The 12,302-nt window shown below is 43.2% G+C and overlaps 5 protein-coding genes across 5 annotated transcripts in view; all 5 read right to left on the bottom strand.

The window, feature by feature from the left end:
- Positions 1-289: 289 nt before the first annotated feature.
- Positions 290-1,789, bottom strand: Pmar_PMAR017787 (hypothetical protein; the record flags this gene model as incomplete). Its single annotated transcript, XM_002776866.1, has 1 exon — positions 290-1,789. One exon carries the CDS (start codon positions 1,787-1,789, stop codon positions 290-292), a length of 1,500 nt encoding a protein of 499 aa, XP_002776912.1.
- A 507-nt stretch (positions 1,790-2,296) lies between these two features.
- Positions 2,297-2,482, bottom strand: Pmar_PMAR017786 (hypothetical protein; the record flags this gene model as incomplete). Its single annotated transcript, XM_002776865.1, has 1 exon — positions 2,297-2,482. The coding sequence occupies one exon, from the start codon at positions 2,480-2,482 to the stop codon at positions 2,297-2,299; it is 186 nt and encodes a 61-aa protein (XP_002776911.1).
- A 1,311-nt stretch (positions 2,483-3,793) lies between these two features.
- Pmar_PMAR017785 (hypothetical protein) lies at positions 3,794-4,746 on the bottom strand (the record flags this gene model as incomplete). The annotated part of the gene is made up of 2 exons (XM_002776864.1): positions 3,794-3,870; positions 4,646-4,746. Coding segments are annotated over 2 exons (178 nt in total), but the record flags the coding sequence as incomplete, so codon positions are not given.
- Positions 4,747-6,544: 1,798 nt separating this feature from the next.
- Pmar_PMAR017784 (hypothetical protein) lies at positions 6,545-8,309 on the bottom strand (the record flags this gene model as incomplete). Its single annotated transcript, XM_002776863.1, has 5 exons — positions 6,545-6,718; positions 6,807-7,007; positions 7,140-7,381; positions 7,429-7,535; positions 8,212-8,309. 5 exons carry the CDS (start codon positions 8,307-8,309, stop codon positions 6,545-6,547), a joined length of 822 nt encoding a protein of 273 aa, XP_002776909.1.
- Positions 8,310-11,600: 3,291 nt separating this feature from the next.
- Positions 11,601-12,302, bottom strand: part of Pmar_PMAR017782 (M protein, serotype 24 precursor, putative) — a gene marked incomplete at both ends in the record, with an annotated part of 3,817 nt that continues 3,115 nt past the window's right edge. Inside the window, 3 exons of the mRNA XM_002776862.1 lie at positions 11,601-11,639; positions 12,028-12,074; positions 12,150-12,244. Of these exons, the coding sequence (XP_002776908.1) occupies positions 11,601-11,639; positions 12,028-12,074; positions 12,150-12,244 (181 nt within the window). The remainder of the gene's footprint in view (positions 11,640-12,027; positions 12,075-12,149; positions 12,245-12,302) is intronic.

The raw sequence follows: 12,302 nt of genomic DNA, 5'->3' as shown, positions 1-12,302 counted from the left end.
TTACCGGTATCGATATTGGACCAATCGATTGTATAACCTCTGGGACCGAATCGATTCGAGATCGAGCCTCGAAACTCGAAAAGTTCAGAAGTATGGTTGGTCTCTGAACGGTGAGGTTGAGAGAGCGATAAGCCGAAAGATATCTCAGGATGATGACGACCTTCGTCGACGGCAGCAACATAGTCGTCGATCAAATCGTGTGATAGATGGTCGGAAGAGTTTGCTCCCACAGCGTTAGCTGAGGGAGCAGTAGAAGTAGGCATAGATAATACGGGCAATCGACAGTCGCCTACTGACTGCGACGCCCGGAGTCGTTTTTTGACTTGAAGTCAGGGTCATATGGCTTGACCAGAGTGAATGAGTCCTTGTTCGAAAAGTATTCGGCTATGACTTTCTCAGCGTCCGCTTTGGAGTCAAACGCGACCAGGCCGTACCGCTTCCCTTGGCGGGAAACCAGAAATCGCACGTCAGAGGCGTTGTTGAAACCTGGGTCGGTAGGAGTGGATGAACGTAGAGCCTTCCCCATGACGATGATGACAAAATTCTGTTTCCGCGCCCAGTCATTGGCCTCCTTGTGTTGGCGACGAGCTTCAGTTATCGCACTAGGTGGTGCTCTGGTACTGTTGGTAGTAGAGTCGCTAACTTTGGAGATCTTGTCTCCCATGTCCTCTCGACGAGAGCCACGGTTAGATTCAGGTGGCACCTTTCGAAAGTCAGTCGACGCCAAGAGGGACTGTGCCACGTCCGAGAGAATACCAAAAATAGAGTGCTGATCGGACGGAGCATCTAGGGGTAGCTTGAGCTGCCATGGTTTAGTGGTAGGACTCGAAGTCGAGGAGCTGTTGTGTCGACATATCCTGGCCGTTTGATTAATTTCTTGAACTAGTTGTGAGTGGACATTAGGTGGGAGACACCGAAGAATGTCGTCGATGAAGTAAACACTGTCCTCAGGCGAGGAGTTGACGGTAGACGCCAATGTGTGGATCTGACGCAACTCAGAAATGAACCCATCGACATTAGAGTGGCCCTTGTATGTGAGCTGGGATATCTTACGGTTGAGCTCACGACGGATGTCTTCGGGCTTTGCAAACTTGTCGATGAGCGTGTTCTTGAGATGGTTCCAAGTAGCACCATAGGTATCAACCAAAGTGTTCGCCTCAGAGGCGACATTACGATGAGAGGAGAGACTCTCTATAGCCTTCTCAACCAACTGAGCTTCCACCTCCTTATCGGCAACGAAGGCCTTAGTCGAGTCGTCAAAAGTACCAAACTCGTTGCTGGCAAACCATTTCTCCAATCGTCTGAAGTGGGCTGGAAGCTGGTAGGGATCGATAAGACTTCGACCCTGCATAGGGAGACGATTAATATCGGCTCGTTTGGTTCTTGAGTCGTAAGGCCGACGACTGAGTGCCGAAGATAGGGCTCTGACTAGACCAGAAACTGACTCAGCAGAGGTTGGCGTTGCGGTGGCGTTGTTGTTGGAGTCGTCCGCTGATAGAGTGGCCGAGTTCACCATGCAGGTCTCTCGCATTAACGCATTGATCTTGCTGGAAGCATTGTCAGCGGCGCCAGAGAGTGCGATGATCTCTGCTTCTAACGTAGCTTCCTCAGTCTCCAATAGCGCCAACTTGTTGTCATCAATGTCGTTGTCAGCCAAACGCTCCTGAATTTCGGTGCGCTTTTTACAATTGTTGGTCCGAAGACGACGTGCCGTTGACCGTAGCCGGGAAAGATCTTCTCGAGTAGAGGCGGCGTTGATGGAGGAGTTCAGTTCTACAGCTGTTACCATGTTAGATTCACCGGTGTCGAAGTAGACCAACTCAATACCAGTCGATTAGGGAATGATGAGTATAATACTCCCAAATCTATCTTGGGATTGTCCAGCATGCTTCGTGGCGGTTACAAGTATCCAATGGCGAGCGAAGGATACAATGAAAGATATGAATAACGCACACAGAAGGTACTACTGGACAATAGGCTGAAATAGGTTAATTATTATTTAGATATCCTCGGTATCTTACATCACTTCGAAACTAGAGGTAGTTCAAGTCGAAACCAGCCCCACAAAAATTCCGCGTTTTATGCGGGCGGGTGATCTCCGACGGGTTTCAGAGGTTTTTAACATACGGCGTCGCATACCGTATCGGTAATACTAAGCGCGTCCCCCACTTACAGCGGCAAGCTGACTATTGTCAAGTTTTGCACCAAAGTTTTGAAGGCCACGCGAGAGAGGAAAAATTTATAAAGCAACGGACCTGGCAGAGACCAGTCCGTCGAAATGAGCCCGAACGTGTCCCTAACCCGTGAGCCGAGCCGTGCCCTTGAACACTTGGACCTGCCCCATGACCTCTGGGGTGAAGCCGAGTTTATCAATATAGTAATAGTAGAGGGCTTGGTCGTAATTCGGGCCGGATATGTAAAAAAAGAAGTACACGAGACTTGCAGTAAGTGTACTGTTGGTTCCCTGAATATTTCGGACCATGATTTGATAAAATTGTGGTATGAGAAGCTCACCAGAGCAGCTGTTATCTCGTTGTATTGCTTCCTTAAATGATAGCCAAGCGACGGGGTGTCTTCCGTCCCCAGTGCTTGACCTCTTTCCACACCTTTTCAAATTGAGAGAATATACAATGTAAACCAAACCGATATGCAAAATACATAATAAAAATGTGAATCGATTGACACCAACATTTTAGAAGCGTTTCTTAGTCGATAGTCGTATTACTCGCAAATTGATAAAAGCCATCTCGAAGATCTAGATATGCATAACTATTTAAGATCACCTGCCGTCCCGACGTGGACCCGATCCTCATGCATCAACCAGGTGGTGACGCAGGTCGTAGCGGGAAAGATGGAGAACAGTACGAAGACTCTGGCAAGAGAAAGAATGACTTCGGATTTGCACGCCGTGTGGTTTCATGAGTGTATTGCCCTATGCTTACTAAACAATGGAGTTTCACCCGTTTTACGTGGAGTGGCGATATTCGCGTTGATATGCAGTTGTCATAAAATATGTTTTTCACTAGTGTTTATCATATCACTAGGGTTTTTGGAACTCCAATGTTTAGATCCTCCTTTTCCACCGACAACCGTCCTTTCTTACAGCTGTACTGAGCTCTAGCCTAGCTACTATGCCATGCCAAGATATGAGTAGTGATGATGAAATGACCGATGCATTGATAATATTAGACTTTCACCCTACTGATATGAAAAACACTAGTGGGAAATATATTGCACGACTGCTGCATATCACCGCAAATATCGCGTTTTTCACCCAGTTTTACGCCACTTCACGTAAAATGGGTGAAACTCCATTGTTCTCAGCTTATCAACTTGCACTCATAATATTGTTACTAATGATATGTTTCTATCACCAAGACTCGGCATTTGGATGATTCATAGAGAGCTCATCACAATATACAAAATAGAGACAATCACATTGCAATACAGTCTCACACGTGTGGTCGGAATATTTCCAGTAAAAGGCCTGTGCCATAACTCGATATAACTATACCAACAGCGCGAACCCAGAAGAAGTCCGCGACGATGTTATTGATAGCTTCTCTCCCACTCCCCTGGTGGTCTTCAACCTGCAAGTTGATTAACTACATCACTGCACGCCAGAACATCACCAAAATCGCCTGGCTGATAGCAGCTGTCCAGGCCCGTACTGTCGATCTTATACTCAAACAAAGTAGTGGTAATAGAATACTATGAGGAGTGTGGCAGGCGCTCAGCAGGGCGAGCGACACTGACGAGGGCAATACTCATTCGAAGTTGCTCAACCCCTTACAAACGTGGACAGCTGCCGAGCCGATGAGATATGGCTTGCGACGGTACCCCAGGATCGGAATAGAATCGGATGTGAACCTGTTTCGAGAATGCCCGGAGGACTAGGGACAGGGGGTATTCATATATCAATTTCACCATATAGAGTATGATATTGTTATAATGGTAATCGTAATATTATGTATATGTATTGATTGAATATAAATGAGGAGAGACAACTAATACACCTAGATGCAGCACGAGATTGCAAGAGCAATGGGTGGCATCTATCGATGAAAGAATATATAAAACTAATATATACATAGGTGAGACAGTTAACTCCACAGAATGGAATGATCTAAACCTGGTAGCATTAAAAAAGTGAACACCTCATTTGACCAAGATGCTACCCGTGATAATACATTTCATCACGGACACGACTACGTACTGCTAAAGTCTGAAACGTCTAACATTAAATTGAAATTTTCAAAGACTTACAACTCGTGCAATAATTGATGGCCATTCCAACGAGAATTGGAGCTATCATTATAGCGATATAGGAATCCACATGAACAGATGATATAAATCTGGTAGCATTAAAAACCTAGACTCCTCATATTCGTCAGATGCTAGTCATAGAGCATATAAGGCTCCTCTTAGGTATGGTTCACTCGTATTGTCATTCAATGTGATTCGCATCGCAACAACCATATTCCAATCCGGGCTGCTATTATCCTCATCTTCTCCTGTATGTCACTAAATGACTATATACTCTACAAATTGTTCATCCACTTGCTTTTCTAGGTGAGGACTTCTCACTATACGACACAATATTTATGCTTATTTTATGCTGCAATAAAATCACGAGTTTACTGACGCTAATATCGGTTTCAATATCCAGGGAATTCGACTAATACCCCATACGAGAGCCGACGTCGCCGGGCTCAGCAGCAAATCTTCTTTCATGTAGTAAACCACCTGACAGTAGTGGTATAGTGATAACGTCACTGCTGATGCTGGGGTCACGTTGAGCTGTAGGCCTTCCTCAAGGCCTTCTGTGAAGGTGGTATACATCATCAACCACCAACGAAGGCTGACCTACTAGACTGGTGTTGGAGTAGGAATATATATTCGCTTTCCTCAGCTAAGCTCAAGAGCTTCCTCACTAATTCACAATTCCGGGTACGGAAAACATAAAGAATTTCCCAAAATTTCCTCCTAGAATTTCCATATTGTCACCAACACATATAGTTGACCATGAGCATATTTTCCCAAATTGTGCTCCAGTTCGAAAAGCGCAGAAACAACAACGACAAGCATGTGTTTCTATTTCGGCAGCATCTCACTTGCCAACTCCTATTAGAATCCATGACCAGGTTGCCTCTCTGAAGGTGGTCTGGGAAGGCACCGGTACCTGTGGGAGGAAGTGTATGTCCTTATTCCTATGATACCATCACTAGCCTAACATATGCTCCATAATTACTGTATAGTTGAAGACCACTTGTTAACGACTGAGTTGTCCAATACCAACAAGCAACTACTGCAGTGTTCTTCTCAACGGATAATTATATACCAATGAGTTGATAGCAATACATGAGGCAAGAGCATATAAATATTACTAATGATTGTGTATTGGGAGTAAAGATCGCTGCTGTACACGACGAAAACCAATAATATTCATACCATAACATGGCGTATTCATACAATAACTGACCTTCTGGATCAAAGCCAGGATATCTCCCGTCCTATCCCACTAACTGATATTTCACAACAGATTCAACGACCGTCCCCCTCATTGCCATACCAGCATCTTGACGACTCATACCACCCCTCAGCCGACCAACAACATAGGGGCCTCGATGAGACTCTGCCGGAGTATTCTCTGCTCCATAGAGGAAATCCAGACACATTTGCTGGGCTATACCACCCTGGTCGGGGATTGCTACCCGTATCGAGTCCTCAAGGCCTGAGGCACTAGCAAGGCTAGCAGCAGCACCAGCACTAGCTCCTCACTAGGTTTTATTTTGGACGACGACGACGACGAGATGGTTGTGGTGATGTTGGAGTGGTGGAATAATCCAAGAGCAGGGTTGATGATTATCGTTTTCATCATACCATCATTTCTGGGAAATTCCCATTGAGGAAAATCATGAGGAGGAAGCGGTAGCGTTATTGAGTATTGACTTGCCGGTCTACGTTTACATATTTTCGGTACCAAATATAAGGAAAAATTGGAAAATAAAATTGCATTTTTTCAACTACCATTCAAGAGCATATAATCATTGTCATTCTAACTAGGTTCGATATAGCATACCCAGGTTGCAAAGAAAGGAAAGCAGCTTCGAAACCAAACTTTGTCGAGAAACTGCGGTATTATACAATGTTGATCACTATGGGAAAATACGAACACAGTCGACAAACATGTGATGGTGACGATAAGGAAAACTCTGAGAAAACTTTCAGAAATTCTTGTCGGTTTCTATCCAAATTCGAGTGTAAACTTCTCCTAATTGGTGAGGAAACTCCTGAGCTCAGCTGAGGAAGCGAATATATATTCCTCCAACACTGGGCAAACCGCCAGCAGAATATCGTATATCTCTACTTCACTTTCACCATGTATTTTTCTAGTTGCATTGCATAGAAGAATTCTATTAAATTTCTAAACGCTACTCCCAAGGCTTGGAAAAGACGTTGGAAACGATTTGAAGTAAAGACGACGTGTGTTAAATCTTCAACAGAAATATGCAACTTTTTCACTCTCAAAATATTAATCACTTCAATGCTTCATCGACAATTCAATAGTACACGTAAAAGTTGCATAAAGATCCTCATTCAGAATCGGCAGGTAGCGCTCGAGACCCATAAAAGTCCCCAGACCCTCCCTCTCTAAAAGAGCGCACAATATCATAGTAATCTGAATCGCTATCTTCGATGACAAGAGGTTCCTCATCTACAGAGGCATTCTCATATACCATATTCGTGTCTTCCCACTGGGTGTTATGTATCAATTCGAAATCCACCAAGTCTGTGTCAAGTACAGTTTCAACGAGATTCTCCTCAGGATTAATATCAAAGTACTCCAACTCATCTATGTCGTCAAACTCGTCATCAATTCCTTCAACCACAAAATCAGAATCGTTTAATAAATCATCATCACTAGTAACATCATCCTCAAAAATGTCATCACGCATTTCTATAACTTCCGACCAACTCTCGCTCTCGTTGCCATCCGAGCTGAACTGCGATGTCAACGGTTGCAACGTGCATGCGACCGCTTTATCTTCCCTCCCAGTGACACGCATCAGTCGGCGTATGATGCTTCCCCGTATAGTAATTCTTTCATCACCCCTCACCGGCGGAGACGTTCTCACCCACCCCTTATTAATCGCATAATCAGCAAGCTCAGCTAGTGTCGTTGCAGTAGAAGTAGGCAACCCACGATACATGAAGTTTTCCTGTCCTAGATTGATTTCCACATACCACTCCGTATCCAACCCGACCATCGGAATCATCCTCCTCCTGAACGGGACACTATGCAAGGAGAATGCATCACCAAGTAGTTGCCCGTTGAGGGTATAGAAAATGGTATTGTTACGGTAGTCCACTCCACATCCTACAACAACGACAGTAGCATTAGGAAGGGGTCGAGTGTTCACTCACCAATAGTGTCACCAGCCCCAAAGGGCCGACTGAATGCGTCACCAGCATGATGCATGCCACTACCGTGAAAGAGGTTACCATCATCACCATGAAGACCCCAGCTGTATCTAGTAAAAATAGTGACACTTCTGTAACACATACACAGGCTTTACTCGATTACTACAAAAACGCCCGTGCCGGAGGACTGTTGTTGCAACATATTCCCCCCCCCCCCTCCCGAAACAGGGCAGTGCATATGAATAAGGTTATAATACTTTATCATTGGAGTTTCACCCTAGTGATATGAAAAACACTAGTGGAAAATATATTCTACGACTACTACATAGTGCGAATATCGCGTTTTTCACCGGGTATTACGCCACTTCACGTAAAACGGGTGAAACTCCATCAATATTCAGATTATATATAGTAATTATTCCCTTTCCATTTACCCATCGAGGTGATAGCAACTTAGCATATTGCAAGTGGACTCAGAGTAATATCAATCGACGATGCTCCTTCTCTGTGTTGCGATGTTAATGCTTTAGTTTCTCGATCACATAAAAACTTTTTTTCGTTAATAGTATTATTACTTCGATGCCCACTATCGGCCATCGAACCACTATTCACAGAGATCTTCTCAAGGAAAATTCGGCGGCTGCTCTTTGAGCGGCTACTTCAACTTAGAATCTATATCATCTAGTTGGGGAAATATAAATTCTACTTTCACAATCAATTTTAAGCTAACACTCGAACCACGACGGCGATCGCTTCGAGCCTGCTGCTACAAACTTCATGTTCTACTTCAAATGGCGTTTTGGCAAGCCACCTCTTCCCCCTAAGCCCACCTGCACCAGCCAGCTTGCTGCCCTCCTGAACGCTGCTTCCAGCTTCTCAAACATACACCAACACTAACACATTGCTTCACAGATGCGTTAGTCCAACGTGGTCGCTCAGATGGGCGTATCGTTACTTCATAATATGATACTGGGGATACCACCAGAACCTACGTATGAGGGCAGGAGTTCAATGTGTTTGGTTGGTTGGCTCATACACAAGGTGAATCGGTGGTTACTTTCCTTATATGAAAACTTAACTCTTGCGTCACATAGTTATACGTCGTACTTGAATAATGGTAAGAAAGGTTCAGCGACAACAACAACAACAACATGCTTGTAAACCACCAAAAATGATAATGTATTGTCAAATTGTTACCAACTGCGCTTCATCTCATTGAGTGTAAGCTTTATAACCGATGAGAACACGCAGAAGACCCCGAAATCATCGAATTCTCCCAACGAAGAGGAAGGGTAACACATGATCGACTCAACTCCCCAATTCCAACTGATATCGGTATCAGAATTTGTTCATGAACACTACTAACCTAGTTATATCGTTCGAATACAGCGTGTTCAATTTGAGGAAAAATTTCAATTAATTTTGAAAACAAAGTCCATAGCATATCGAATCAATTTTACTTTCACATTGTCGAGTGAATTCCAAAACGAATATTCCTCCCAACATGAAAGCCTTATAGATTCTTGTGAAAACTTAACTACATTCGTACGCAAGCTCAATGAGCGGAGCGAAGTGATTCTCATTTCATGAAATAGAACGGCTTTATTCACTCAACAGCTTCCATAACTCGTCAAATTTGCAATCCACATTTCACATAGTAAGGCCGGGAATATGTAAAAACGAAATAAAAAAAATCGTCCCGAACTAATCGGGAAGAAAATCCGAAAAGTACAGTTTTTCAGAAAGGTAATTTTCTCCCATAAAGATCCCCCCTTACCCCATCCCTCAACTGTGGCTGTAGTGGTGTTGCTAGCGGGGCATCAGCTGTAACACAACGGTCACCACCGACACGCAAACACCTCACCACTCGATCTAGACAATAACGGTAATATTATTAGTAATAAATGTATTGCCTATTCTTATATTTATACTACATCAACCGATCATATTTATATTCTATTTGGTGTTAGGGTGTTACAATATATAATTACCATCATCATTTAACCATAACAACATCATTATTCTCATCCGAGGGTGTTGTAAACTGTATGCCTTCGAAACTATGATGCCTTTTTTCCACGCCAGATTCACTAACAATTACAGAGTTTATTATTTCAAATCTACAACATCTACGCCCGAGGGAGGGTAAGATTTCACGACTAGCAACATCACTATTCTCAGCAGGAGACCTCAACATACCATCCTCGGTGAAATCAACGTCCTCGCCACCTCGTCGTGCTTGACGTTTCGCATCAAACGATAAGGGCAACTTAGTCGCTATAATGGAGAGCTCCTTGAGAGTGAGGCCGGGTGGAGGTTGTATTACCTAAGGCGTTGAGGAAATGCAAGATTGCAAGATACAACAATCGAGTTTCATCACCCTAGTGATATGAAAAACACTGGTGCAAAACATATTTCAAGACTATCACCGCGAATATCGCGTTTTTCACCTAGTTTTACGCCACTTCGCGTAAAACGGGTGGTGAAACTCCAATACAGTGTGTTGATATGAAAATTTTGCGAAATTAGTGAGAATCAATTTAAAACTATATCGTATAAATAGTGTTAACATTGCTATGAACAAGTGATGTGATAAAAGTAGCCTTTCGAGACTATGATAGCAGCAACTTGTTTACTATCATTAGTCCCGGAATAGAAAACACTCATTTGCTATTTCCCATTCATATATTTTTAAATGAATTATTCCATCTACATACAGTGTAGATGAACATGGTCAAACAAATATGTCGGTGATAATACCAAAATTTTGGGAATTTCATATTGGTTTTAAAACACTTCTATCGCAAGTTGTATGCAAACTTTTATAATTATTGTGAAAATACCTTAGCTCAGCTGCTGAGGAAAGCGAGCATTTACACATCCGAAATTTAATCTCATTTTACACTAACTGCACTAGAGACTTCATCAGTTTGCTACATGTGGCCAGATATTTCCCTTCACATCTCTTGTCGACTTAACATGCAATGTTACGGTATAAAGAGGAGAGTTCTCTCACTCTTGATGAAAGTCAATTTAGTAGACTAAAACCAATCTCGCGTGAGCTAACGTACGTCGATACGACTAAGCCGTGTTGTCGTTGATGTTGGACTTCAAACTCACACACTTACACGATGGTAATCATCATATTCATCCCACTCACCATAGTTGTATTCTTCATGCCAAATAGCCTCCTCTGCACGTGGAAAGCCCTAAACCACTTTTCCTCAACCGAGCCGTCTTCAAGTCGACATGACCGACACACTTGCATGAGCCTTCCGAAATCCTCCTGAGCGGAGCGACGCATTTTCACATCATAATACCACTACTACCTCGGTCAAGAACGTGAGGAACTCTATACTTCGACACACATATCTCAGCAGGCATTTCTCCCCTGTTGTTGTTGTTGACATATTCACGTTACTCACTATGAAGGATACGTTTCTAACAAAAATACTCAACACGCTTCGGTGGAATTTTTTTTTCGAATAACGAATTCGTGTGGTTTCGACCGGCCCGTAGGACTATACTATAATAGATGCTGTAGATAATTTCTGGTGAATTCGAGGCCTGTAATAAGGAGCTGAAATCCATATTACTAAATATTGTCAACATGGGTTTTTCCAAATTACCATCATAAATATATGCCAACTATTACTATCATATAAGATATATAGTTGGCATTGTGTGACATTGGTGTTTCACGATGACCCGGTTTAGAAGTAGAGTAATACTTCATGTAAATTATAAAACGTTTATGTTTCCGCGACCGCCGATAACGGGTGAATTGCGAAATATGTTTTTCATATCACTGGTGAAACTCTAAGTATATGCTATAGAAATATATTATATACGACACGTTTTCACACGACTTCGGCGCACTCTACAAGCTGATCCACGCAGCAGCGGACTCCCTTGGATTTTGTATCAAGCACTAAAATTCCACACTCTCGTCCGCAACCATTGAGGAAAGAGCTCGAGTCGCCAAAAGCGTAAAATACAAATTCAACTCCCAACGCAAAACCCGACGAAGTGAACACCGTGCTTAACATGGATAATCTCAAGAAGAATTCTTCCCACTGGTAAATGCGCCCAACCTAGGCAGTGTATTCACAGTTGAGCCCGTCAATAGATAGCTCTTATCCACCGAAAACGACAATTCATACATGTGCTGATGTTCAGCTGCAGAAATCGCCGTCGATCTCCTCAGGGGTGTGCTGAAACAATAAAATGAAATAACACTTATCAACCAACAACAACACCAACTCACCGAAGGAAGCCTGATCGATTCGGAGTCCTCTGAGTAGGAACGGTTGCATAAAATCCAGCAACATTATGAAGTTGAGGTGTGCTCGAATATCCAACCTACGACAGGGAGGTGGCAGATGGAGCGGAGTTGCCCAAGTATTAATATCAATGGAGTGTCACCATCCTAGTGATATGAAAAACACTAGTAAAAAATATATTTCACGACTACTGCATATCACCGCGACTATCAGGTTTTCACAGAGTATTACTACGCCACTTCACGTAAAACGGATGGTGAAACTCCAATAATGAAAATATTAAATATAATATATATAATAATTATAACAGTACGCGTACCATCTGCCGTCTTCGAGTTGTCTCATCCAGGCTCTTCAAACGCGACTCTGAAAAAAAAACAACCTCAGAATATCTTAGGTTCCCCCGACTAAGATTCAAAACAGGTCCACCACCAACACTACCTCTCCTTGTCTCCTCATCACCATCCCTCCTCCCCCCTATTCTCAGCTTACCACTCCACCCCACTTCAAAGCCAGTGAACGCCTCATACCCCGCCCTAGCGTAATACACAGCCAAGAACTCCCGTTCTCGCAAAGTCCTAACTCGTGCTCTCA

Source organism: Perkinsus marinus, assembly GCF_000006405.1.
Source record: "Perkinsus marinus ATCC 50983 genomic scaffold scf_1104296953018, whole genome shotgun sequence".
Classification (NCBI taxonomy): Eukaryota; Perkinsozoa; order Perkinsida; family Perkinsidae; genus Perkinsus; species Perkinsus marinus.
This window is presented reverse-complemented; position numbering and strand designations above follow the sequence as displayed.